Raw genomic sequence first — 26,143 nt, 5'->3', positions numbered from 1 at the left:
AATAAAAAATCTTCACTGAGCAAAGACTTACCTGCTATTGGCTGGTTTATATGTTTTAACCTTGAGAGCTGCTACACACACACATTGCTGATGAGTGTTTGACATTGTAAGAGAGGAGGAAAGGGAGAAGACAGCCGTAAGAAGAGAAAGGGAAAAAAGGAGATAGTACAGAGCACACATCAGAGTTAATATCTTGGAGGTGTTGCAGCTGCAGGAAATGTCATATCAAATAATGCCTGTATTGTAGAAATATATACAAACAAATGTAATGAAATACACCTGAAGTTCGCACAAATCTATTTCCCTACAAAGGGATTTACTACGACAGACATTCAGTTTAGACCATAGCTCTAATGTAAGTCTGTACTGGTGTTATTTCTCTATTGGGCTTTTCTGGTGATTTAATACGTGTCTGTGATCCCTGCTAAATCTCCGCAGCCCTGCTGATCTACTGGGTGCTGGCCTTCATCATGAAGACCGTCAAGTTTGCCAAGTACACGGAACATGGCATCGGCCCCAGGCAGCTACGCTACTGCATCACGGGACTGCTAGTGCTGCTGTATGGACTCCTGCTGGCAGTAGAGATCAACGTCATCCTGGGGAGGGTGAGTGTGTGTCTCTGTGTGTGTGTATGTATGTGTGCAGGTAGTGTTGCTTTCGTCAACGAAAACTATGACTAAATATTGTCGTCAACGAACCTTTATCACGTGACTAAAACGAGACGAGACGTAACGTAAATGCTGGTCATGCGACGATGACTATAATTAAATGTATAATGCAATATCGTTGACGAATAAAAACGAGACTAAATGTGGTTTACAAAATAAAAACTATGCTAAAATGTCTCTCCATTTTCGTTGACCAAAACGAGACGAGAGACGAAATGTTACAACGTAATTTTGTCTTGTTTTGTCGCGTTATTATTATTATTTTGTAGTTTTTCTGTTTCCTGTGTCCAGAGCCCGTTTCTCTCGCAGGCGACGTCACTTCATCAAGCTCCACTCGCGGCATTAGTTAGAAGTAGCGTGACAGAGAAAGGGAACGATGGCCGGCCAGCCGGGGGTCTTTGGTAGAAGAAGAAGAGAAGACATTTGGAAAAACTTTAAATACATCGAAGTGGAAAATAAAACCAAATGTCTTGTGGTGAAAGATAGGGAGATAAGATAATAAGAACCTTGTTTGAAATAGGTTTGGCTAAAAGAAAATTTTGGTTTTTGTCTATACAAGGTACTTATACTATATTGACTGGGTTAAATAGAATTGCATTACTAAAAAGAGACTAAAATACAATTTTCATTGACTAAAACTAGACTAAATGTCATCAGTTTTCGTCGACTAAAACTAGACGAAAATAGTCATGGATAATTCTGACTAAAATAAGACTAAAATGCTCAGACTTTTAGTTGACTGAAACTTGACTAGACTAAAAAGAGTATGAACATGACTAAAACTAATAAAAACTAAAATGACAGCTTGACACAAAGACTAGACTAAAACTAAAATTAAAACAGGCCGCCAAAAACAACACTATGTGCAGGCATGTGTAATCATGTAATTGTAGCCTGGTTTTAGATGTAGTCACCTCTGCCGGTTTTCGTCTGAAATCCACATGGCTCCAGTCGTCTGAAGCTGCCAAAAATAAGTTAAATATAGTTTGGATGCTTTTGGATGCTTTTTTGAGTGACAGCACACAGACATCAGACGTTGCTGTCATTTGAATGATAGCATACAGTTACCTTCCTTCTGAGTGACAAATTTCTGAAAACTCAGAAAAGCCAAAGGTAAATCCAGAAGCGAGAGTTTGCAGCCAGAATGAACCACGATTCCAATTTTAATTTAAATGGCAAAACGTGTTATTTGTCCCTCGAGGGGAGGTACATCAACGCACAACATTCACAATTTGTTCACGCATGAAAAAGAAAGAAAAATCGAAACAACATGACCGTGTCTAAAAGCCTGAGTGCACAGACCAGTGGCAGGGGCCAGTCCACAAATGACCAACAACATCCAGAAGGCACAAAAAAATAAGTGCTTCAATTTTATTATTTATGAGTCACCATTCTGCACAAGAGCAAACCGACTATGTCTTGTACAGTGATATGACTAACTACCAGTTTAATAGCTCCCGGTATTAAACCAAACTTCCCTCTGTAGTCCTAATGTTCTCCTAATGGCATTAGTTTTAAGCTGTTATGGGGCTGTTTACGTGCTTTCTGTAGGGCGTGTGCAGTATTACGCAGCACTAGGGATATCGTTTTTTGCCAGACATCTTTGAAATTAGCTTAAACAACACCTTGCAGTCAGTTCTTGTCCTTTTATCAGATGCATATAGTAGATAAGAGACACAATAATAATAATATGTATTGTCTTTACAAGGGGGCGGGAGCGCTTTTAGCTGCATGCTAACATCAAGATGCTAACAGGCTCGCAGTTTCAATGCTAACACGATAATGTCAGTGATAGATGTTTTAAGGAAGCTAGATGCAACTATATCCTGTCTATATACTACCGTACTCACACTTTTAATGCACAGAGATTTCTTAAGCTACCAGGTGCCATTTTTGATTCCGGCATCCATTTCTCCCTTAGACAACTGTAATATTTCTCATTTTAGGCTAGTAAACATAAAATCATTGGCCAAGAATAAAAGTTCCCAGCTTCATGAAATACTCGTAAAGCGTCTCCAGCCTGCCTGACATCTGGCTCATATGTCGTCCAGACTAAAATGTGTCTAAAATTGGATCAGCGGTGTCTATTTCCAATTAGCTAGTTTCTAGCTAGCTAATTTCTCAGAGAAAAAAGAAAAGAACTATATCTAATGTCTCTCTATATTTTGTGATCCCCCACGCCGGTCACGGTCGTATCTTTTAAGTATTCAGCTTTTGACATTTTCAGCCTTGAAATGTCAGGCCAGTGTACACTTTTTATGTCTCTATCCTCTGGACAATTTTGTCCGGTCCAGTCCAGTGTGTTTATCTCTGTTAACCTCTTGTTTGAGCACACATCTGTGAGAGAATCAGACTCCCCTGGGTGAACAGCAAAGGAAGTGATTTTCCCATCATGCCTTGCACTCAGGCTGCTGACGCTCCATTTGTCACAGAGCATTTATGGGCTCTTTTGTACGGGTTTAAATGTTCTTGTTTAGATTAAGTATTGTTCAGGCGATTAAATATTTTAATCACATTATCAGTAATCCTTTTATGACTTGGTATTGATTGGCTGCCTCACCGACTCACGGAAACTGCTAGTCCTTCTGCATGTTTAATCGCGTTAATTTATTAATTCACAATGAAACATGATGTTGCAAAACATAATTGCTGAGTATTATTCTTCTCTTGACACATTTTTTTAGACAAAATCGCAAAAACAGAATATGGGACTCGATGTTACTTATGTGAATTATTAATAGCACAGTATGCTGCTGGTTTTGTTTGTGGCTTATTAGTCTAACAGTCCTTAACCTAGTTTCTACGACGCTTGAAAATGCACTGCTCATCTCTTCTGACAGTCTTCAGGTAGCACTTGGAAAAACTAAACTCCACAGCATCACATCTACTCCTTGTATTCAGACCATTCTGATTTTTCCCATTTTAAGAGTTATGTTAATAGTAACACAGAGAAATGAACAAATGAGCTTCGCCAAAAGTCAGCGATTGCCATAGCAGTGTCAGATAGCCTCTAATTAAGAAACATTTGTGTGTTCAGCAGCTGTAGTTAAGCATACTAATAATAGTGTTTCACTGACATTTCCTTTATTTTGTTTCTCTCTTGCATGTGTAAATTATAGTTATCAAAGACGAACAGATGTTTTTTTTTTATATCCAGCCTTTGTTTTCAGCTCGTTGCATGACATTAAATCAAACCTCCTCTTTCCGCCCCAGCGCTACATGTGCTTCGCAAATCCACCAGAAGTGAAACCTCCCGAAGACCTCCAGGACCTCGGTGTTCGTTTCCTGCAGCCCTTCGTCAACCTGCTGTCCAAAGCCACCTACTGGTGGATGAACACCTTCATTACCTCCGCTCACAGACGACCCATCGACCTGAAGGTCATCGGCAAACTGCCTATTGCGATGAGAGCGCTCACGAACTATATCAAGCTCCGCAAGGCCTTTGAAGATCAAAAGGTTAGTAATTCCTAGTGGACTGTTCTTAGGATTGATCATCTTAATTTATAAAACATTGTGCGGAAGCTTCAAACACACAGACATTAAAGGGGAAAGCCTGTTCAGAGTATTGACTATTATGAATAAATAGTACACGTCCTTTCTGTTAGGACAGCCAGTGTATATATGATTTTTCTCCACTACATCTTGACATGGTGAAACTCAAAGCCATCTCTGCCTTCCCCGTGTGATTGTGGCTGAATGAATGAATGAAGCTGTCTCAGGCGCTGGTGCAGATGGCCACAGGGAGTTTGCCAAATTGAGTGAAAATAATTCACTCTTTCTTTCCAAGTTAATTATTGAGCCTTTGTATAAATGCGTAAAGCAAATGTCGGCACATACACAGTTCTTAATGCTTATTTCAATCAAGCATCATTGGGCAAAGCAGGTTATTAAATAGCAGAAAACTGCTGTTTCTTTTTTGAATTGGATGATTATCATCAAGGGATCAGCCTGGTTCCTCCACTTAGAGATTCAAATCAGGTTTTAAGTATTTATGTAAGAGCTCAGAGTGCAGCTTTTCCAGCTCCTTATGGCAGCCAGTTCACTTTATTTTAGCCCATTTGTTTAAGCATCTTAATAAACTTGTTTTTTTTTTCAGCGTATCTGTTGAATTTATTTTTTATTGAGGTCAGACTGACATGAAGCGATCTGGGAATCGTGCTTAGTTTCTTTCTTCTTTTTTTTTTTTTTAATACTGCCTTTCTCAGAAAAATGCTCATCTCTTTCCTGTGATGACTCAGCCGTGGCTGAACTGGGACCATTAAACTTGATTTAGACGTCACAGATTTGCTTATTTGACAGTGTAAACACTGAAATGTCACACAGCCTCAGGCGTGCGCACACGTACATGTGCTCGGGCCCGCTGTCCTTTTTTATATTCTCACAGTGTTTCCTATCGATGTACACCTCTAGCACTTTCTGTCTCTTTGCTCTTATTGCAAAGGTGCATAATGAATCAGTGACTGATTGGTTTGCACTGTAGCCTCATGCAGTACATGCAGACTGAGTTTGCAGGCTGGCTGTCTGTGTTGCATGTTATCTCTGTGTCTTTGTGGGCTTCCTTCAGGTGTTATTCAGTTTGCACAAATGCATCTGTCGGTGAAGGAAATATAGAGCTGTCTGCAGTCAAAGAAAACATTTTCAGTTCCTTCTTGACATTTGTAAAAATTTAAACACACTCGTAAAAAACCCTTGAAAGATTAAAAGTATGGTATGATATTATTTTGTCGCTGAGACTTTTTGGGGATCACAATGCTCTTGCCCTGAGGCAGTGGTCTTTGAGTCTTGTTGAGTCCAAGCTGCTTCCTTGTTTCCTCTTTGCTCCTCTCTCCATCTCACTTGGAACACGTGTCAGGGGTCAGAGATGAAGGGCCTCCTCGGCAGGGTCATTGTTTTCCAGTGTTTGGAAGGTCACCGAGATTCGTCACTGCTGCGTGTGCGTCCGGTGTGAACGAAACCCCACTTCCTTCCGGCAGGAGCGAGGGATGAGACAGACTCGGAGATCCCAGCGGAGTGGTGGGGAAAGGGTGGTGGCGGCGGTGGTGGGGCACTTAGAGGAGGGCCCGGAGGCAACGGGTCAATCCCATTGTACTGTGAACGATGTGACATCCCGACCCCTGCGGGGGTGAAAGCACTGCGCTTCATGGGAAGCAAGTTTCACTCTGAGTGTGTGAGAATGAAACATCCTCCTTCCTAGTTATTTGAACCCAAGGTAGAAAGAAAAGGATGTGAACATGCGTGTGCGTGATGCACACAGTGACACGGGCTTCGTACGAGGCCCGATACGTGCTCAAATGGAAAGATAGAGACGCATGATAACGGTCACGTCTGTTCTCACAGTTCTGAGAATGATTCACAGACACGAGCACACACACACACACACAGTGAAAATGTTCTGGGACTGTTTACTGCACCGTGACAGTCCAGATGTTTCCCTCTGATCATTGCTAAATGACTAACTGAACCAAGCTGTTGTGTTGTTTGTGAAATTAATATATTTGGACATAATTCCTAAATATAAATTAACATCAGTCGCTCTTCCTTGGAAATCTGTTTATCTCCCAAACGTGTTCTGTCATTTGACATAATGTGTCCTCTGCTGTGATTTTCCAGCATTGCCTCCAGAGCAGTTATATATACGGTGGGTTGAACTAGTAATTAATCACCACATCCCATGATAATGCAGCAACAGCAGCAGCAGCAGCAGCAGCAGCAGTAGCGTGGAGGATGTGAGCCCGAACTTGACCTCATTTTGAAGGTTTCTGTTGCGGTGCTGTACTGACTCTGAAGTAAATGGCGTTGATTCAGCTTTTATGTTCCAGCAGTTATTTCCTCTTGGCAGGCATTTATTCTCTAACCTACTTTTGTCGTGAGTTCACCTGCTCAGAAAAGTGCCGCTCCAGTCTCTCTACAGGCTCTTCACCATCATCTACCTTCCTTACACTAACTGAGCAATGCAAATGCACCACTAATAGATAGTTATTAATGCAATTTAATTATCCAAATCCTTTTGCAAAGCTCAAATTGTTTATTCGGTGTCTGACCGTGGCTCATTTCTCCTTAGCGAATTCACTCTACATGCTGATATTTTCACACCTCTCTCTCTATCTCTCTCTCTCTCTTTCTTTTATTTATGTCCCCTCAGAGGCCTCAGGGCCTGGTGCCCCAAGGCCCAACCTGGATCTGGCAGGCCCTGAGGAAGGCATTTGGTAGACCTCTCATCCTCAGCATCACGTTCCGCTTCCTGGCCGACCTGCTGGGCTTCGCTGGCCCTCTCTGCATCTCCGGCATCGTCCACCACATCAGCAAAGACAATCTAACCATTCAGCCGCCGGTGAGGTGTCAACCATGAATAAAAATCAGCCCCCAATGTGTTTAAAATACATTGAAGCTCAAGGAAAACCAAGCACCCTTGAGTTTAGGACTTGTAGATTGTGGAGAATTCAAGCCTCCTGACTCTCAGAGGTCACAGTTACAGTTTTGAGAGACATTTATGACGCCCATCTCTCCCCGGTACACCAGATCGCCACAGGGCGCACTAATTTAAGCCTTGTGAAATATTTATGAGTCTTATTGCTGCTGAGGCTGTCTCGGTTTCTTAGATTCCACACAGGGCAGATTGTCACTCAAGACATCCTTCTGTAATAATAACTCTTTAATTATTTGTTTGAAAGTCACAAAGGAAGGAACGCAGTGGAATATCAAAAGTTAATCTGAGAAGTGTAGAAAAGACCTCACAGTAAATATTATTAACGGTTGGCCAGTTTGGAGACTGGAAATAAGTCTGTTTATATGATGTTGAGAGTCTGTTGAAGGAGCTCTGTATCTCAGTCAGAAAGATGTATTGTGGAGTGGGAAGCAATAGTCATTATTGTGGAGTTGAGGCTCATCGCTGATCAATAATTTGTAATCTCTACTTGAGGAATGATCTCTGCCTGATGCAGAATTAATTAATCTTTGAGGGAGATACCGTGCCTGTGCGCCACAAATGAATCGCATTCTTCTTGGGTTTCCAGCTCACACCCACATATCAGCTGTGTGTTAAAGGCTCCGCTTCAATTTAATTCACGCACAGCACTGAAACCTGCTGTCAAATTGGAAAATTGAAATGACACGTTTTAAATGGACGCTGTTACCTTTGACTTTGGAAGGAAGGGAAACATTTGAGTTCAAATTCATTGCTGATGGAAACTCTTCAGGTCAAATCCAGTCCTGGAGGGTTCATCCTGTGTTACCGACCTTGGTTTCTGCCTGACTATTCAATGATAAATCAGTCGATATCTCTATCTTACCCCCTCTCTCTCTCTCTGCCTGCCTGCCTTTTGCTTCCAGATTAAGCTGCTCGGTATCAGTTTCATTTCCTCCAAGGAGTTTCTGGAGAATGCATATGTGCTGGCTGTGCTGCTCTTTTTCGCCCTGCTCCTGCAGAGGACCTTCCTCCAGGCCTCCTACTATGTGGCCATTGAAACAGGCATCAACCTGCGTGGAGCCATACAGGTACGTTGGGGACGTTCTCTGAAATATAGCTGACGTTTTTTTTTTTGGAAAACTGTCAAAAATAAACACAGAAATGTATGTTTACTGTGTTTCTAGAGTCTTTTGGCTGTTGCTCAAGTTGTAAATGAATTTTTATTCCTCCTTGTAACACATATTAATGGTTTACTGCTTGTGTGATTTATTTATAGTTCTGCAAATGTATGTGTTTTGTTTATAGTCAGATGTTGGAAAGGGACTTTGTGAGGTTTTTGGTGAAGCAAATTGGACGGAGCCTCTCATTTGCAGTTTCTGACCTGTGCATGAGACTATGCAAGAAAACATTTGTCCGTTTTTCTCCCGTGCTTGTATTTGTCAGACTGTTACAAATTACAAATGATTTCATCTGTTGATTCTGATGTGTAGACCTTTTTTTTTTGTCCCCGTGTCCTCTCCCCAGACAAAAATCTACAACAAGATCATGCGTCTGTGCACCTCCAACATGTCCATGGGCGAGCTGACCGTTGCTCAGATCTGCAACCTGGTTGCCATAGATACCAACCAGCTCATGTGGTTCTTCTTTCTCTGTCCCAACCTGTGGGCTATGCCAGTCCAGGTAAGAAACATGTGGGATCAGCTCCAAATAGCGACGTCTTTTTAGTTTGTTCACCGAGATCACGAGATGCTGAGGTGTCGTACGTCATCAGGTTTTTCCAGCTCCAACATTGCGTTGTTTATGCTATGCTGTAGAGCGGTACAAGGCTACTACCATTATTTTATATTCGTATGCTGCTACACTCTTTCCCTTAAAGAAGAGAGAGAGGTCAGTGTAGGCAGGAGGTTTTGCAGTAGACATGCTGTTGCTAAATATGTTTTATTGAAAAGACAGCTGTGCCATTCCTAAAGGTGCCCTCTGGACTTTTCTTGCAAACAAACACAAGTTTGGCTTGAATTCAGTGTTGCCCGCCAAACCCATGCATCCACGTGCGTGTCCCTACATCGATCACACGATTGACACAAACTCAACAGAGCAATCTAGAGAGGCACTGCAGCCCTCGCCTCATGTTCTGACAGATGATGACTCACGTCACATTTGTTATGATGACGCCCCCGGTACCCAAACACCTGTGTGGAAAGGCACGTTGCTTTTCTGTGCAGCGATGGCTTTTCATCCACCTTATTCTTTATCTGCTTCATATTCAGAGGTACTCCTGCTTGCACAAGTCCACTGAAAGAGATGGCGCCATATTCCTCCAAGCAATTTGTGACCCTTTTGTGATCCTCATGTCGTCTGCTGAACCCTGAAAATATATATTGCCTTAGAGTTGGGGAAAGATTATAGCTCAGCAATGAGTACACTAGATCATGGGAAATGCACCGATGGAGCCAATACCACACACAGCCGAGCATCCAGCTGATGACTGCTTGCATGTTTTCTTTATCTCCGTGGCATTGTTATATCATATGCAAGCTTTGTCTGAGATGGCGCTTCCTCCCACCCTCTCCCGCGTTGACGCTTTCCATTTCCATTGGCATCATAACCTTGTCAGAGACAACAAAGCTGCCCTGGCTGCATGTGTGCTTTTTTTGTCACTTGTGCTATGGCTTTGTGGCTTTTTGTTGGCTTTCTGTACCTCTCATTGCACGTTGGGGTTTTTTCTTTGCATCCTGACGCGGTAAACTTCATTAAGCTGTGGTTCAAAGGGGTTTGTCACACCACTGAATTTATACTGAACTGTTGTGCAGCATCCTGTCTCCGGTATTCTATGCTCGTTCCCATCAGGCTCATAATATGAGGCGAAGCTTTCTAAACGATCAAGAGGGAAATAAAGGGCTGTGTACATAGATGGTGCTTTGAAACCTTGGATCGCGTAGTTCACAACACACAGCACTGAGTATTCAATGTGGTCATATACCATTAAGTCCTCAGGAGAAATTTAAAAACAACCATTGTAGTATATATTGAATATCCAATTTCAGCGTGCCCTGGAGGTCCATTAGTCTCTACTGGAAATTCAGTATTACAGGAAACCTGGTGAAACTGATTTATGTTTCATTCTTTCTCTTGTTCTCTCTCAAAGCTCGACACTAGACCATTTCTCATCTGCCGACTCTTTGTTCCCTCTGGCCTTTCATAATACCCTCCATATCGAATCTTGAGGCATGGTTTCGCCTCAAACAGAAACACAATTATTATTCTCATTTGTGTACCTGCTTGGGTTTCACATTGTCCATTTGTTAACAGGCTCTGCCGGTTGAGGTGTACGGAGGTAGAGGCAGTGGAAATACCCATCACAAACTAAATGAAAAGCAGTGAGTGACAGCAGCTGAGGATATATAAACAAGACATTGATTTAGAGACAGAAACACTCTTAGATGTGCCAGACTTTAGATAATTATACAATAGTTTGGTGGTGAGGAGTTACCAGTATTATAAGGACTGATATTTTAGCCTTATTTGAGCCTGTTTTCGTCCATTTTGACAAAATTGGCAGGCCTGGTGAGTGTTTTGCCTAATATTTATATATTCATCTTTCGCTTGTTTGGGCCTTTGTTGGCATCTTTTGTTGTTTTTTTGGACAGAGAACATGCTCTTATCTCTTTCTGGCAGGAAACACTGCCTCAAGTCCTCATGCATCAAGAAGCTCAAAGGCAGATTAACATTTTGAAAAGCTGAAAAGACAAAACACCAACTTGAACGGCACGTGCATACAGAGTTTTTCAACTGAAAGACATGACAAGCAATCATTTTGCATTTTCTGCAGTATTCCTGCATGCAGTTTAAAAGTTTGATGTTGCTCGAACACATTATGGATAACTAGAACATCAGACTTGTCGATTTAAACAGTCGGCAAATATATGAATTTGCAAATAAATAAGAAAACCGCAGCCTTTCCGCCAGTGTCAGTGTCACTGCTGTTTCCTGATAGGTTTAAGCAGCATTAGTATTCCCCGTCTGAACCCACCTGTCTGATCTAAACTGTGAATGAAAGTGCTCGATCTCTACTGCCTCCTGCTCTGATGGGTCCTGTCCGCGGGCTTTTGAAGTCTGACAGTGATCTCAGATGCGTCAGCACTTTTCGGTGTCCCTTTATCTTTTTCTTTTTTTTTTTTTTTTTTCTTTTTTTTTTTTGCAGCTTCCGATTCCCTTTAATTTCCCATTGTTGTCAGGAAACGTGCCTATTTGTTGCCTCTCCCGTCACGCGATAACAGGAATCGCTTGCAAAATCTCACCAGTATTACCAGAACCACAACTGTGAAGCTGACAAATAGGATTCAGACATCTTATTACTCTTACGTCCGCCCACGACCAGTCAAAATGTGTTTTTATAGGCGGCTAAAAATGACATCAGTCTTCCTTCTTTTAAATCTAGGCAGACAATTTGATAGCTAGGTTTTGACAGCCAATTTTGTCAAGGACAGCTCTTTTCCATCAGGTGTCCCAGCATGCACAGTAACAGGAACCTGCAACCAGCTCACCCAAATGGAATTCATCAGGTTTTAACGCTTTTATTCACATCTTTCCCCGCAATGACGGGCCAAAGTATCGTCTGCATGCATTTTTGTCTTTGGCTTCCTCATTTAACGGTTTTTATGTGAGATAATTCCAGTGAAGAATTACTTCTAAATGCATATTAGTATCTATTTATATTCATAAGGAGGTTTTACTGCATGTACCTATCCTGATTTAAGCTGTGTGTACTGGTAATATTGGTCTCTTTGGTTTATTTATTTTTCTATTTATTTAATCTTTATTTTACCGGGAAGATCCCATTGAGATTAAGGACCTCTTTTTTGAGGGAGTCCTGGCAAAGACAGGCAGCAGCAAATACAAAAAACGCAGTCGGCCTCACGTCTTCTCAGTTTGGATTTCAAAGCGCTCAATGCAGTTAACTTAATTAGCGTGCACTCATTCTGCAACGTATTCCATGCAAAAGGTGCAGAGTTGTGCAAATTAATGTGCTTGTGATGAATAAATGTCGGATAAATTGCCAGGGAAATTTGGTGAAGACATATTGTTTTCCTTTCATGATCATCTGTATGTGTGTTGGTGAGAATCCAGAGGGATGCAGTTTGAAAGCTTCCTTTTAGCAACAACACATTCTTAAATTAGAAGATATAGATGTGAGGAGCTGACAGCAACTGTGCTATGTTTACACTTGATTTTTACACATCACTGAGACCTCCCAGCTATTGTAGAAAGGAACAGAAAATCTTCTCCCGCTATTCTGTCACACACCTCGTCCCCAGTGGCTTGCATTATCCCTGTATCCTCAGCTTATCCAGATGACAGGGAACAGGGGGGTGGAGGGAGGAGGGGAGGTGGTTGAGAGTGTGAAATGTCACATCCACCTCCTTCTGGTTTTGTGTGTCCTGGAGTTTTCTGTATCCGGCATGTGTTCAGCGAGATGCCAAGGGCAGAGGCTGGGAAGGAGCCAAGGACAGGTGGAAACATGACTCATCTCTGTTGTAGCCTGGTAGAGAAGGAGCTACTGTGGAGGATGCTGAACTGTTTTGTTATACGTTTCTATCGGTTTTAACCTGCAATCTTGTAAAAAGATTTCAGGTAAATAAAAATGTCTAAATATGTGTTTTGTTCTCAGAGGATGTTAAATATGAGTTATTTGAGCTGTATGTAAGTTGTTTCTATGACATCTCCTTGCCTGTATCCTGCTGCCCTTATTGTGCTCAATCAAGGTCACTGCTTCTCACATATCAGTGCAGTGTATGGGTGTGCTGCATTGTGGACAATATTGCATTCCCTTATCTCCTCAGCACAGAGTTAATGTCTGTTGTGTGTGTGTGTGTTTTCTCTTTTTCTTTTATTTGTACCCTTCACACATTCAGATTATTGTGGGAGTCATCCTGCTCTACTACCTCTTGGGAATCAGTGCCTTGATCGGAGCGACCGTCATCGCCGTGTTAGCTCCTGTACAATACTTTGTGGCCACAAAGCTGTCCCAAACACAAAAGAGCACTCTGGTAAGTATTTGTTGTCTGCTTTTTTATTAACGAGGCTCTGTACTATTCGTGACTTACCATCCAGCTCTGCCATCAGTTCTGAATTTCAATTAACTTTATAGTTGCATACTTCAAAATGACGCTCTTTATCTTTCTGGGGAATGTGAGCTTTCATTGATTCGAGCCTCTAGCTTATTCCAACTACTACAAAGCTGCACTCACTAAGACAAGTCAAATGTGTTAGGATGTTTGCCTCAGTCCTTGTGCGTACCGTGGTGCTTTATTTTATCCTAAAAAAACGCTTAGTGGCCGCCATGAGAGTTGATTACTCTTGTGTCTGCTTCATCTTATGTGTCCTCAGTGTGTCTGATTGCAATTTATGTAATGCTTTCAGGAATACTCCAGCGAGCGTCTGAAGAAGACCAACGAGCTGCTGCGGGGCATCAAGCTGCTGAAGCTGTACGCCTGGGAGCACATATTCTGTGACAGTGTGGAGGAGACCAGGCGCAAAGAGCTCACCAGCCTGAAGGCCTTCGCTCTTTACACGTCCATATCCAGTAAGACAGTGATATTTGACGTTCTTGAGATAATGTGATGACTACAATTCACAGTAAGGCCTCACGTTACACTGATAAACCACAACATTATGACCACTTTCAGGGGAAGTAAATAATATTGACCATCTTGTGACAATACAATGTTCTGCTGGGAAACTTTTGGACCTGGTATTCATTTGTGTGGATGTTACTTAGACATGTACCACCCATCTAGACCAGGACCAGGCACCCCCACCCCATAACAATGACACTCCTTGTTGGCAGCAGCCATCCCCAGCAGGATGCAGCCTGTCACAGGCACACACACAAAAACGCTTTAGGAACAACTAAAAAAAACATGAAGAGCAGCACAAGATGTTGACCTGGCCTCCAAATTCACTAGATCCCAAACTGATCAAGTATCTGTGGGAAGATCCACAGAGGCCCCTCCCCTCAACCCACAGGACCCAGAGGCCCCCCACTAATAACATCCTGTTGCCAGACACCACAGGACACCCTCAGAAGATCCCTGTCCATTCTCTGATGAGTCACAACTGTTTTGGAGGCACAAGGGAGACCTATACAATATTAGGAAGGTGGTCATAATATTATGCTGGATTGGTGTACATCATTTGTGTTTCTACTCTTCCAGTTTATCTAACTTTTCAATTTCCAACATTTATAATGGCTAAATCAGTGGCTAAATAAAGACACCTGTGCTCAACGTCATCATTCAGTGCTGATTTATTCCCCTCAGTCTTGTTTTCTTTTACACTCTTAGATGAATGTGCCTCCAGTCCTGTAACAAACTGTGTCTAAAATAAAATCAATGATTGCTGATTTGAGAAGAATGAGCAATCACAACTGAATGGAAACAAACAATTTCCCGAGCAGGATTTATTCCAAATAGACACAGCAATGGTGCTACTTCCCTGCATATTATTATTTATTTATTTTTTATCATGACTGCCATACAGCTTTGTGTTTATATTTTGTATTAGCTGCATGATTGTGGACTCGGAGTGCCAGAAAATAATTAGAAGATGACGTGCAGAGACAGACCCAAACACAGGATGTTGTGATTACCTTGTGTGCACTTGAAGACGGCCGGGCCAGAAGCACAAGTCGTCATGAGTCTGAAATAAAAAAAGATGTTTTCACGTTTCTCATACCGTAGTCGTTAAGCAACAATAGAAAATTGATTTTTTTTCTGTACTCGTGCCTTTACGTCATCTTGTGGTTTTCTTTTCTGCTTTCAGTTTTCATGAATGCAGCTATTCCCATCGCAGCTGTGTTGACGGTGAGTTTTCCATTTGGTTAATTTTCAAAATAAAAGGAGCGGTGTCTGATTATAAAGACTGATGTGTAATAGCTGAAAGTAAATAATGAAAAATAACCCGGGTGCATCTTGTTTTCTTGTCCTCTCTGTGAAGGACAGAGCAGAGACAGTGCCAGACTGTCTGACTGTTAGACGTCCAGTGACATTTTGCAGGGACACAGTGGAGGACTTTCTGACAACACCACACTAAATCCTGTCTGTATTTATAGAAGTCCTCCATGGCTGTAGACTTGAGTGGTGACAAACAAGAAAAGTCAGACAGATACCAAGGATATGGATGACCGTGAGGGACAAATGTAGACTAATGATTCAGCTTTGATTCGATTTAATAGCTCTAACTCTTATCAGGCCGACACGAGGTTTGACTGCCGTTCTGTTTGCCTGTGACATTTACAGCTTGTCCAATTAAAGGTTTTCTGATCCGAGCTTCTAGGAAGTGCATTCGTGCTTCTGAGACTGTCCTCCCTCTGATCTTGCAGACGTTTGTGGTTCACGTCCACATTTCCGAGGACGCTGATCTGTCCCCAGCTGTGGCCTTTGCCTCTCTGTCCCTCTTTCACATCCTGGTCACCCCCCTCTTCCTCCTCTCCAGCGTGGTGCGCTCCACCGTCAAGGCTCTTGTTAGGTGAGAAACTAAATTACACAATCACGATTCACCATCTTCACGCACATTTTTATTACAGATTAGTGTACACAGCTTCATAATCTGTAGATAAGCTATGAAAATTAGATTTGTTCGTCTTGTAGCGAGTGTTTATTGTTTTGGAAGTGTCTGAAAATAGCAGAAGCAACCAACAATCGAAAATGAGCAGACTAGGGAAATGGCAACATAATTAGACGAAGCACTTGACCTTTTCCTGCGGTGGATGGATCAGCTACGTTATTGGATCACCTTTTTTTTCAGAGAGCAAAGGTCTTCTCTTCTCAATTTTATAAGCCAGTCTCTTTTCATTTATTTCTGCTATCTTAGCTTTGTAGAGCTGAAGGCCGATCCTGCACGGGTCCATTCTCTAATCCTGCCTCCTCCTGACATTGTTCATTATACTGTAATATGAAACTGAAGGCATGTCAAGTGGTTAAGCAGTTATGATACAAATTATCAACCCTTTTTTTAGCTTACGTGCTTTAATTAGCAAGGGAGATGTGACCTAAAACAACAGAAGCTCCGTTACACTTCAGCTAGACAAGAAAGTGCAATAAACTAAATAAATTGCACGAAAGAGGGAGTATTCATTTTCTAGTCAACTTTCTGCTGCTGTGTAGAGGAGGTTTTGTTGTTTTAATGTGTTACCTGAATTGGTAGTTGCACCCATAGACTGCGAAGATAGACGTAGCCTCTGTACCCAGTGATGAAGAGGCTTAAAGTGATTCACCACTAATTGTCACTTGGTGCAGGCGCCGTAAAATCTCTCCAATGGACTCTGATTCAAAAATGTCTCTTACAAAACATTAATATTATGATCTTGTGAGCTAAATTTGCTTCTTTCCTCAAATAGAGGTATGTTTGGGGGCATGTCTGGCCCTGAAGGGATCGTCAAGGTTTGTCCGGCAGAACGATCCCTCGTCCAAATGTGATAACTCTGAGCTCCAAATCACCCAAGATTGCGACCCAGGGCTTAAAAACGACGCCTGTATAAACTAATGGGTGACATCAAGTCTAAGGGCTCAACTTGCAGGTTCATGAGACGTAGGCTCTTGTCGTATTATGAATGAATTTAATGCTTAAAGAGTCTCTAAGGATCTCTCATAAAATCAATTAAGCCCTTCTTCTTAATACTGTTGAGGTAATAAGGTCATGTCACTTTAAATCCCGTTACCTCTGCCTGAGCCCTAATAGAAACTGTCACAGGTCTGCAGGATACTGTAATGGGTATGTGTGGTTGAAACTGCTGCCTTAAATCACTCCCAGATTGCACATTGCCTGTTTCCTTCAGCCTTTAGACGGCATCTCCTCTTACTGCATGCAAGAAAGCAGCACTCGAACATGCACATCCATCCTGTTTTAACTAGGATGGATGTGGAAGCTGCCCGTGATCCTTTGAGAGGCCTATTTTTAGGTCGTATGATCTGACACACTTTATCATTGGGCAAAAAGGAAAACTGACGGTGTAGATTCACCGCCTCAGCTTATCTGTTTCTTTTGAAGAGGGGAAAAAATTATTCGACGGCAGTGTGGTACATGCAAAGTAAAGGTGCAACTTTTTGATATAAGCCGTCAGATTTTTAGACTTTTGAACCAAACACCGTTTCATGATTCACGATCCAGTTGATGATGGATGAGTTGGACACATACAGAGCAGCTTCAGCACGTTACTGTACTTCTCTCAAGAATACAAAAACACGTGGACACATGAATTAGTCCCGGCTGAGATCTGCGTCGGATCTGTTATCTAGTAATTAGGTTTAGATGACATGTTTGAGCAGAGCGACTCGTTTGTTCTCGTTTGGGAAAGGAAATAAAAGCTGAGTGATTAATTTCGGGGATATGTGAGGCTTTGACAGATGCAGAAAAGAAGCTGATAAAGCTCTTTGTAAGCATAACATGTTCCATTGATTTCACAATCCACATCAGCGAATGAATGATGTGAGAGTAAACAGTACCATGTCATTATCTCCACTTGAATGAAGGTGGCACAGACAGTATAAATCATGAATCCAGTTTGTTTAATGCTGGTATCAGCCAGTTAGTTTATTAGACAGATTTAGTTTTCATTGTTGTGGACATCATTTCTCAGTTTTTTTTTGTTTTGTTTTGTTTGTAATCTGCAGCGTTCAGAAGCTCAGCGAGTTTTTCTCAAGCGATGAGATTGGAGACGAGCAGGAACCCAGACCAATGTTAACCTCTGGCTCCAGCAACCATAACCAAAATAGGTACCAGGCCGTGGTGAGTACACGCACACTTGGTTGCCTCGATTATCTCTCTGCAAGCATCTGTTTTGCAGACCGCCGCTGTTTCATCCAGTCCGTCTCACTTTGCTTTGAATGTTTCCTTCCTCCACCTCACCGTCTTCCTATTAATATCACCGTTACCCCTTTTGTCCTTTGTGCTGAATGTTGCACCACCCTCCTCTAGTCATCCTCTAAACCTTTCCCTCCGTCGTCCTCCTCCTCTTTGTCCCGACACCTCAAGCCCCTGAAGGTGGTGAACAGGAAGCGCCCCCCGAGGGACGATGACTGGAACAACTTCAGCTCGCAGGGGGACCATGAGGGTAACGGACCGTCGCAGGATGTGCACCAAGACATCTGCATCAAGGTGAGACCGATGTGTCAAACCTATAATATATAATATAGTATATATCCGGCTTTTATTAAAGCAGTGGTATGGCAGCTTTGGTACGGCTTTCAACATTTAGAACATTTTTTGTTAAAGGTTAGACGGTGGAAATAAATAAACTAAACTGAGGAAAATACAGCTGCTCTCCCAGTTTTGTCTCGGTCTCACCAGTCATTCATTCATTTTCTGTAACCGCTTGTCCTCTGGACGTCCACTGGACTCTCACCAGTCAGATAGCACTTATTACCTTTCAAAATCTTTTTGCACAATGATCCAAAACAAACAAAAAAAAAGGATGTCTTGCAGTCTTTTGTTAGATGCTGTTGGACTAAATACTGCTATATTACTGCTTTATACAGTACATCTATATTTATTTCTAAATCAACAATCTGTATTGATGATGTATCTGCTGAGGTGTCAAGATAACAGTGGAGTCTGCACATATCTGCAATAATTTAGGACCCAACTGATCAGACTAAACCTGGAATATCTACTGTATATGCTCTGCAGTGCACAAGTTGCTCTGACTCGAGCTGCACCATAACTTTTGTTATTATTCTATCTGCGTGTATTGGATTTTTATGAAATCTAGTAGAGAATCTCGCGCCATGCAATCATCTACCTGTGTAATCAATTTTCTGTGTGTGTGTTGAGGAAATTTCTGCGAATGCACAAGATCAGATGTCTTTCACAGATGTTTACGGCAATAATCGTCCTGTATGCATGCAGGTCTCGTGCCTCCCTAAGACTAAAGACCTCCCCAAAAACAGAGCTGCATTTAATTAGAATCAGAAACAGAACGCTTTATTAATGCATTAAGGAAATTGTTTTGTTGCTGTTGCTCCTATAAAGTGACAGTTGCAAGGTGAATGTCAAATACAAGTAGAATAAAAGTAATATAAAAATATATAAAAAATAAAATTAGCTCTCATGACCCTGCCTGCAGAGAAATTCGGGTGGCGTAGGAATGTTGTTCAGTTTTGTCTATGTAATGAAACCAATGTTCTTTTTCCAAGGTTGTATTTGTGCTTTTATCTCGGAAGGTTTTGTCTCCGCGTGTCAAAGTCAAACCAACCTGATATCTGATTTCTGCTCAGGGACGAACAGACTCGGATCACAATAATACAAAACAAAAGGGTACAATATAGTACTCATATAGTTTTATATGAACGTAAGATGAAAAGTAAATATAAGTGTAAACTAGACAATAACGTAAATTTTCCACAGCTCTACGCGGCTCAAAACATCCTGAAATCAAATAAAGAGCGACAGTTTCCCCGCATGACATGAATAAGAATAAGGCGGCTGTTTTCCTTCTTATTGCTGTTTGACCAACACATCTGACGGCTCAAACTGTGCCGTGTTTTCAGATAACTAGCGGTTATTTCACCTGGTCCGACGGACCACCGACGCTTTCTAACGTGGACATCAGGATTCCTTTTGGTGAGTATCAGGCATTCCTCCTCCTCCTCCTCTGTGCCTCCTGATTATTAATTTGTATTGTTACATCTGGTTATTTACTTTTTATTATTATTATTGTCTCTCCATCATGAATTCTGTCAGGTAAGCTGACTATGATCGTGGGCCAGGTGGGTTGTGGAAAATCATCTCTGCTGCTGGCAGCGCTGGGAGAGATGCAGAGAGTGTCAGGAACAGTCACCTGGAACAGGTCAGTTGTGTTATTTACTGTGTAGCATTCTCCAGGTCAGTGGTCCCTGACCTTTTATCCATGCAGTACCCCTTGTGTAAGAGAAAATCCAAGACCCCCAACTCACACACGCACAGACACATATTTACTCCAATTTTCACTCAAAAGCATTGAGAGCATCTCTGCACTTTCTGCTTTCTTTTTTGATATTGATGAGCCACATTTCTCAGACATGTTGTTTCATTCATAAAAAAACTGATGGTCTGACTGCAGAATGACTTGGGATGGAGCGCATACAATAGAGTGTCGTTATGATTTCATGTGCATGCATATGATCTTTGGTTTTTGAGGTTGTAAGTTGTTGATGTGGCAGCATCGTTGTTTCTAGTCTGGGGAATTAAACACGCACAGTCTGAATCTCTGAATCTCGTGTTTTTGTATTGAAGATGGCCTTTCTAGCGTTTGGTACACAAAGCGCTTTACAGTCACAGATACAACTACCCATTCACTCACACAAGCACATACTTGCTCAAAGACACTTTGAGCATGTGGCATGTTCAGGGATTGAACCGCTAACCCTCGGGTTCGGGGACAACCCCCTCTACCTCCTCGCAAAGAAACTGGGAAAAAAAATATTTAGACATAAATTTGCTGAAAGATGCTGATCCTTCATTACCATAATTATCTGATTCATATGATGATGGATCACCTGTGTCTGAATGAAAGGAAACTTCAATACGAAAAGGCTCATTAACAGTACAAAACGATGGTCAGCACGTCAATATCTTCTCCCATTCGTTCAATTATAAAAGAGCAAAATGATACACATACCCTCAGAGGAGCGCACATACTGACTGTTCATAGTAGAAATGAAAGGTTAATTTATAGTGAATTGGTCTCCACAGACATCTGGACCACTCTTGTTGATTTCTTGGAAAGCCCTTCCTCAACCCTCAGCCTCAGAGCCTTTCACTCTAACTGGGTTGCGCTCTTCCAAACTCCCTCAAGTAATTGATCTGTCAGATCCGGTTGGGGGATTTTATTTATGTGTTTCAGCGCAGCGATAAACTCTGCCTCCCCTGACGGGGTGATGTAATTACCAGTGAAATCAGACCTCCAGCCATGACACAGCAATATAACAAAAAAAAAAAAGGATTTGTAGGTCAGTGAAATAGAGCTTAATTCTTGTCACTGGGAGAAACAGTGTGGAGGAATGCGGGGATGTATGTGCCACTGAGCCAAATGTAGTCAGATGTATTTGGAAAAAATGGCTGCAGGCCACATGTTCAGATGCCTTTCTAGCACTAGCCCATTATTTCACAAAACAATTCTCCTCCAGTTTATGTCATTTGACTCTATTTCTCTATTTTTTTTACTGTTTCTTCACATTGTTAGTTGGACAAAAGCATTTGTTAAATCAGTGATTCCAGACCTTTTTGGCTCCTGCAGCGTTTTACCCTTTGTATTAGGTTGTCAGCTCAGCAGTTCAGTGAAAGAGAGACTTCTGTGGGGGGGGGGGGGGGGGGGGGGGATTTATTAAAGACGCTTTAACTTAAGCCAAATGATAAGAAGTGGACAAAGATCATTCAGCTCATTCAAAACATATTGTAATCCTTTCTTTCTATTAATCTTGATTTTAACTCAATAGTTTGAACTCCACTTTCTAAGTAATATGCATTAAAATATCACGTCTGCCGTTACAAAACTGCTTCAGTGACATCTAATGGTAAAAAGTGAATGTAAAAGCTGGCACAATGTCTCAAAATGCAAACAGTATGAGGTGTGAGATACTATCGGAACAAATGCATGCTATCAAACATAGATGCTGATCAGAATTCGGGCTAGCCAGCCAATCAGCTTGCCTCCTTTCAGCAGGTTGGACGGCTGCTAACTTAGTCTGACAGTTCTCATTTTACCGGTCGAGTCATTTCACACCGCTTTTCTTGGACTGGTGCACCGATTTTCTCTGCTCTGTTGGATTTTAATTTGACGCAGTTCATCCAGTTGTCCAGTCCGTTAATGAGTTTCTTGGACCTAGGTCGCTGGAGTCTTTCTGGAAAAAAAGCTTCAATCTTGCTGCAGATTTGGGTGGCCAGTTATGAATTTTGGCAAATTACAACTCAGTGGAGGTGGAGAAGCTGAGCGAGTGAATCCTTCATTCCTGCCAGATGCAGCGGATTTCTGGCGCCTGAGTGTCTCGTCACACACCGAGGACAAGGCTGCTATCAGTCCCCGTTTGGCATTAAAGTTTAGGCTGCCGTACCTGATTGCCACTCGCACATGACACCCTCTTTCTGTGCCGATGCCAGGGTCATGCTGGGTCTTCCTCTGATGTCTGCTCAGAGTAAATGCACAGTGCTAATAAGCTGTCATTTAGTCTCGTAGAGTATTCAGACACTTATATGAGTCTGCTCCTCTGTTTTTACAGTGTTTGCTGCAGATATTGTTGCTGAGAACACCAACGCACAAAAAACTGAAGAGGATGAATTAGAGCCGTTTGTGCCTGTCAGGAGCAGAAAGCATGCATAATCAGAAGAGTGAGTGTGCGAGCTTGTCAGATGGATAGTGCCGCTGACTGATGATAATTGGTGATTCCGCGTCAGCTGTTACTGATCAGCTGATGGCGTTCTTGAGTCCCCTGGCCTTGTCTGAGCTTCGCTGTGCGCCACGTGTCGGCTTCATCAAACATTAAGTGTTATTTCGGTCGCGTGACAAAAGCGTCTCATCACAAGGGCCGCTCACAGCAGCTGTTTTGGAGCTTTTAGCCACGTCACGTGATCTCCCTCTGCACAGTCATTGGCACTGTTTCCTATTTTTTCTTTGCATTTTAAGGACCTCTCATCCACGTTTGCTGACAAGGCGTACTGCCTCTTCTGCCTCTGGCTACATTTTTAAATAAGAGGGGTTTGCTTTATCTGAGACGGTGTGTGAAATTGGTGGAAGAGGTGGAAATAACAATGTTACTAGTGAGGCAGTGTGACTGCAGCATCAGAAATCAGTTGTGCTTTTAGTCTCTGCTTGTTGTGTTTATTTTCTCTGTTGATCCCTCATGAGGAAATTCTTTCTCTGCATTTAACGCATACATTATTTAAATTATAGGCTTATACTACAAGTGCTGCTGGAGTCTTTCTACAGTCTTTTTTCCTCCTCCACACACCTTGGTAGCAGGTGAAGTCGCGCCAGGAATACAATTCTTTCTGCATTTAACTCATGCATTTGTTAACACAGCAGTAAGGTGCCCAGGGAGCAGTTCAGGGCTCAAGGCACCTAATCCATGGGCAAAGAGGGGACTGAGCCATTCACCTCGTGGTCCCAGAGCTGCTTCTCTAACTGCTAGTCCACAGCTCCCCCAGTTGATTATATATATATAAAAAAACATAATAACGCAACGTGTCATTTCCACCGGTGGGAGCGCTCCCTTTCCCCCACCCTCTGCTCTCCTACTCCAAATTTAGGTGCTGCTCTTACCCTCAGTATCCAGTCAAATATCTTGTGTGCAGAGTCTCAGAACGATTGGCAGCAGAGCCAGCTGGACGGCAGGGTCGTGACCCCAAAACAGGCCTGTTGAAGTAATTAACTGCAGTTCATTAACCGAGTGACCTCTTGCACTGAATCACAGCATGAAGAGAGCAGTTTTACTGCGGCCGATCAATGTGATACGTTCGCGTGCAGCTGGGTTTTAGTTATTGATTTGCAGAGGAGCAAACAAGAAAGAAGATTTGGGAGAATTGTAGTTTTAGCTATTGGTGTTTTAGTTTATCTTACTGTTTAAAGAGGACAGTCAGATGCTTTCTGACATGACCTTGAGTCCTTCAAGGTGTTTGACCTGGGGGAAGGGGGGCTCAATCAGAGATGAAAGCTGGAAGTCATCAGCTCCAACATAATTGCTTTTTGTTACAATGGCTGCAGGATAGAAACCATCAGACATCCATTCAGGTCTCAAGCTTCTCTAAGTGCCATCGGGTGACAATGTCCAGTGATGAGGTTATTTGTTGAAGGGGTATTTACTGTGTGATCTCTTAGGTCTGATAATGAACGACATTTCCAACAAAGAAAAAAAACAAACGTCTTCTTCATTTTTAAATGCTTCAACATAGTTATGGGAGATTTTATTTAATATTTCGATTTATACACAGATCACATGGGCCTTCTGAGGGTGTCCTGTGGTGTCTGGCAACATAATGTTGTTAGTGGGGGCCTTTGGGTCCAATGAGTTGAGGGGAGGGCCCTCTGTGGTGATACTTGATCAGTTTGGGATCTGGGGAATTTGGAGGCCAGGTCAACACCTTGTGCTGCTCTTCATGTTTTTTTTTTTTAGTTGTTCCTAAACCGTTTTTGTGTGTGTGCCTGTGTCAGGCTGCATCCTGCTGCTGTCATCAAGGAGTGTCATTGCTACGGGGTGGGGGTGCCTGGTCTGGTCTAGGTGGGTGGTACATGTCTAAGTAACATCCACATGAATGCCAGGTCCAAAAGTTTTCCAGTAGAACATTGAGTTGTCACAAGATGGTCAATGTTATTCACTTATCCTGTCAGTGGTCATAATCTTATGCCTGATTGGTGCTTGAAATCATCTATTACGTCTTCCTCTTCTTTTAGTTTTCTTCTTTTTAACGTCTCTTTTTCTTAATAACAATAATGCAAACAAACAAACTGTACGTCCTCTCTTTTCTCTCTTGTTTTCTTCATATAAATTAAATTGCCAGTCATGCTCAACATGTCCGGAATAGATCTGCTCTTTTCTTATTCGCCATCTGTAACAGCCGTGTTTACAAGCTCAACATATCAGAGCTTCTTAAATGACAGTTGCTTCCACCTTTCCTGACAGCTGTGGTCTCCAGAGCTGAAATTGCTGCCACTTTCAGCAGTAACCTCTTGTAAATCAGCCCCTACTCTCTGGTTGCACTCAGATGTGATCAGAGTCACCTTCTCACAACGACCGGGAGAGGCGTCGACTTGCTAAAAATACAGTGCAAGTTTCATTGAGCACGTGCAAAGTCAGCCAATCAGATACTAATAAATTTTGGGGTTATGACCCTAAATGGGGATGGTTATGTTTATACATTATGAATCAACAATTAGTGAAGAAACAGCAGTTTCTTTGAGTTTCAAATTACATAATTAACCTCTTTGGAGATTCTGTTGCAGAAATATTAACACTTCCAGTAATGTGTGTGTTTATTTCTGTTTTATTACAGCCTGCCAAGCCTAGAGTCTGAGGGAGATGAAAGGTAGGTGCTGCAAAAATAGACTGAAACGCACAAACATATAAACCAACGCCGTCACACACAGTATATTTAGTCAGGCCTTAAAAATAAAACAGGACTCAGATACGCCAAAAATATCTGCGGCCTAGATCACTGAAACATTTTAAACCCTTGCGTCGTGTGCCGCACTATTTTCAGTTAAAGGAAAGAAATCTGACTCGGCACAGAAACAATCGTGAATCGTGTAAATCCTTACAAAAATAAAGCCGTGACGACAGTTTGTTATTGTCTCCGGTTTAGCTAGCACGCATAGTTTAGGGTTTATTTTAGCTCGCTGTGTGTCATTGTTTCTTTTCGGAAGTCAATTTTCCATTCACTGGAATTACGTTCACACAAACACGCACACAGCATCCGTCTCTCCATGTTTACAGGCCGGTGTCTTGTCATCGGGCCGATGCCTCCAACCGGACAGTGAGAGAACAGGAAGCAGTGTGTCTGTAATTATTATTATTAGTTGGTCTGTGCATCCAAGGCATTTTAGTTCACAGTTTTGATATAAAATAGCTCTGCTCATGTATTTATTGAGTCAAAATGTTTAAGACTGGGCACAGTGAGATAGTGATTAGTCTCTCGTGGCCAATTCAATTACTGTCAGCTGTATAATGAATGTTAAAGTGTAGCTCATTGCAAAATAATCAAATACTTAAATGTTTCCCTCACAATATGTAGCTTACATTAGCTTAACCTAATCTATACTAATACATGTCCTTTTATTTGTATTTATATAGCACTTTTTCACCTACTGGTAGTCAAAGTACTGCATTGTATACTGTGCATGTGGTCCATATGCCGGAGATCGAATCATAAACCCAAAGCCATCACAATTTATTAGTTTAACAAAAATAATTAAATTGCTTCCATGTTAAATGTCTCCAACCTTAGACTTGGGTCTGTCTTCAGTCTGAAATGTGTTTGATCTGATTTTACCAGCTAATAAAGCTCGTCTTCTCTAAACACTCTGGGACAGATCAAGTGAACAACA

At 42.0% G+C, this 26,143-nt stretch overlaps 1 protein-coding gene across 2 annotated transcripts in view; it reads left to right on the top strand.

Annotated features, from left to right (window-relative positions):
• abcc8 (ATP-binding cassette, sub-family C (CFTR/MRP), member 8) overlaps positions 1–26,143 on the top strand; it is a gene marked incomplete at its 5' end in the record, with an annotated part of 53,778 nt that overhangs the window by 9,467 nt on the left and 18,168 nt on the right. Inside the window, 14 exons of one of the 2 annotated variants that reach the window (XM_084555499.1) lie at positions 439–605; positions 3,882–4,124; positions 6,811–6,999; positions 7,998–8,162; positions 8,599–8,754; positions 12,987–13,121; positions 13,495–13,657; positions 14,896–14,936; positions 15,455–15,600; positions 17,745–17,859; positions 18,106–18,228; positions 19,620–19,692; positions 19,813–19,918; positions 25,093–25,125. In XM_084555499.1, coding sequence (XP_084411625.1) covers positions 439–605; positions 3,882–4,124; positions 6,811–6,999; positions 7,998–8,162; positions 8,599–8,754; positions 12,987–13,121; positions 13,495–13,657; positions 14,896–14,936; positions 15,455–15,600; positions 17,745–17,859; positions 18,106–18,228; positions 19,620–19,692; positions 19,813–19,918; positions 25,093–25,125 — 1,855 coding nt within the window. Of the gene's footprint in view, positions 1–438; positions 606–3,881; positions 4,125–6,810; positions 7,000–7,997; positions 8,163–8,598; positions 8,755–12,986; positions 13,122–13,494; positions 13,658–14,895; positions 14,937–15,454; positions 15,601–17,744; positions 17,860–18,048; positions 18,229–19,619; positions 19,693–19,812; positions 19,919–25,092; positions 25,126–26,143 lie in introns of both variants that reach the window. The other variant, XM_084555498.1, reaches the window with a different exon arrangement.

Source organism: Chelon labrosus, assembly GCF_963514085.1.
Source record: "Chelon labrosus genome assembly, chromosome: 11".
In the NCBI taxonomy this organism is placed as follows: Eukaryota; Metazoa; Chordata; class Actinopteri; order Mugiliformes; family Mugilidae; genus Chelon; species Chelon labrosus.
The sequence above is the reverse complement of the archived record's forward strand: the minus strand, read 5'-3'. Positions and strand labels throughout refer to the sequence as shown.